Raw genomic sequence first — 1,113 nt, 5'->3', positions numbered from 1 at the left:
ACGCAACCCTAAAGACCACAGGTGTGCATCATTGAGCTCAAGTGTTGCCGCAACACCTGACCAAGACCGTTTTCGAAAGGAAAATCATAATAAAAAGACTGACAAACCCTAAATCAGGAAAGGAAAGAGTTACATGAATATCAGTTACTTTATCCATAAAATCAAAATTTGTAAACAAAATAAACAAAGCTTTTTTTTTCTTAAATAAAAATCTTTCGTAAACCAAGATATTTTGCGCAAGTAAGTCAACATCTGTCAATACATTCTTTCGTAGACCAGGATTTCATTTCTTAAAAAAAAAAATTTTCGTAGATGAAAACTTTCCCAAACCATTTTTTTTATCAAGACTTTCTCTCTTAAATCAAGATTTTCTTTCATAAATCATGATTTTCTTTCATAAATCAATGTTTTCTTTCATAAATCAAGATTTTTTGTAAATCAAGATTTTTTTTTTATTACACACACACACTTCCTTCTAAACCAAGACTTTCTTCTTTAAATCAATCAAGACTTTTCCCAAGAGAAACTTCCTTTTCTAACCTTTTTTTCGTAAACCTAAAACTTTCTCTCCCAAACCAAGACTTTCTTTCTTAAAGCAAGACATTCCCAAAGCAAAAAATCCTTAATCAAGAATCTTTTCCTAAACCAAAAGCTTTCTTTCCCGAAGTAACCAAGACTTTCGTGTTCAAACCAAGAAATTTCTTTCCTAAAACAAAGCAATCTCTTCCAAAGCAATCAAGATTACTAATCTAAACCAGGATTCTATTTTTCGTAAACCCAAGTAACCAAGACCCTTAACCAACACTTGCTTTCCAAAATCAACCAAGGATTTCGTATCACCCCCCCCCCCCTTTACAAGAGCGAACGAGTCGAGTTTTTTTCAGCCACTTACCTTCCTGCTGAGCGGGTTCAGGGGCACCTCCTGCTGGCGCTGCTGGCGAGCCTCCTGCTGGCGCGGAGAGGCCCACCTTCTCCAACCTCGCTACGGCGGTCTCCAGTCGGTTCACTAAGGATGCTAGCTCTGTCGCCATGATTTCCAATTCTGGTGAGGGGGAGGAAAAAAAAAGACGAAAAGTCAGTGGGATACAATAATACGTGTGAAAGAAACGTGTA

General features: G+C 37.3%; 1 protein-coding gene across 3 annotated transcripts in view; it reads right to left on the bottom strand.

Annotated features, from left to right (window-relative positions):
* Positions 1–821: 821 nt before the first annotated feature.
* Positions 822–1,113, bottom strand: part of LOC119587962 (proline-rich receptor-like protein kinase PERK2) — a 9,755-nt gene continuing 9,463 nt past the window's right edge. For all 3 annotated transcript variants that reach the window (XM_037936676.1, XM_037936674.1, XM_037936675.1), the window contains exon 3: positions 822–1,042. In XM_037936676.1, the coding sequence (XP_037792604.1) occupies positions 837–1,042 (206 nt within the window). In that variant the 3' untranslated portion in view covers positions 822–836. The remainder of the gene's footprint in view (positions 1,043–1,113) is intronic.

This window comes from Penaeus monodon, chromosome 23, assembly GCF_015228065.2.
Source record: "Penaeus monodon isolate SGIC_2016 chromosome 23, NSTDA_Pmon_1, whole genome shotgun sequence".
Taxonomy (NCBI): domain Eukaryota; kingdom Metazoa; phylum Arthropoda; class Malacostraca; order Decapoda; family Penaeidae; genus Penaeus; species Penaeus monodon.
This window is presented reverse-complemented; position numbering and strand designations above follow the sequence as displayed.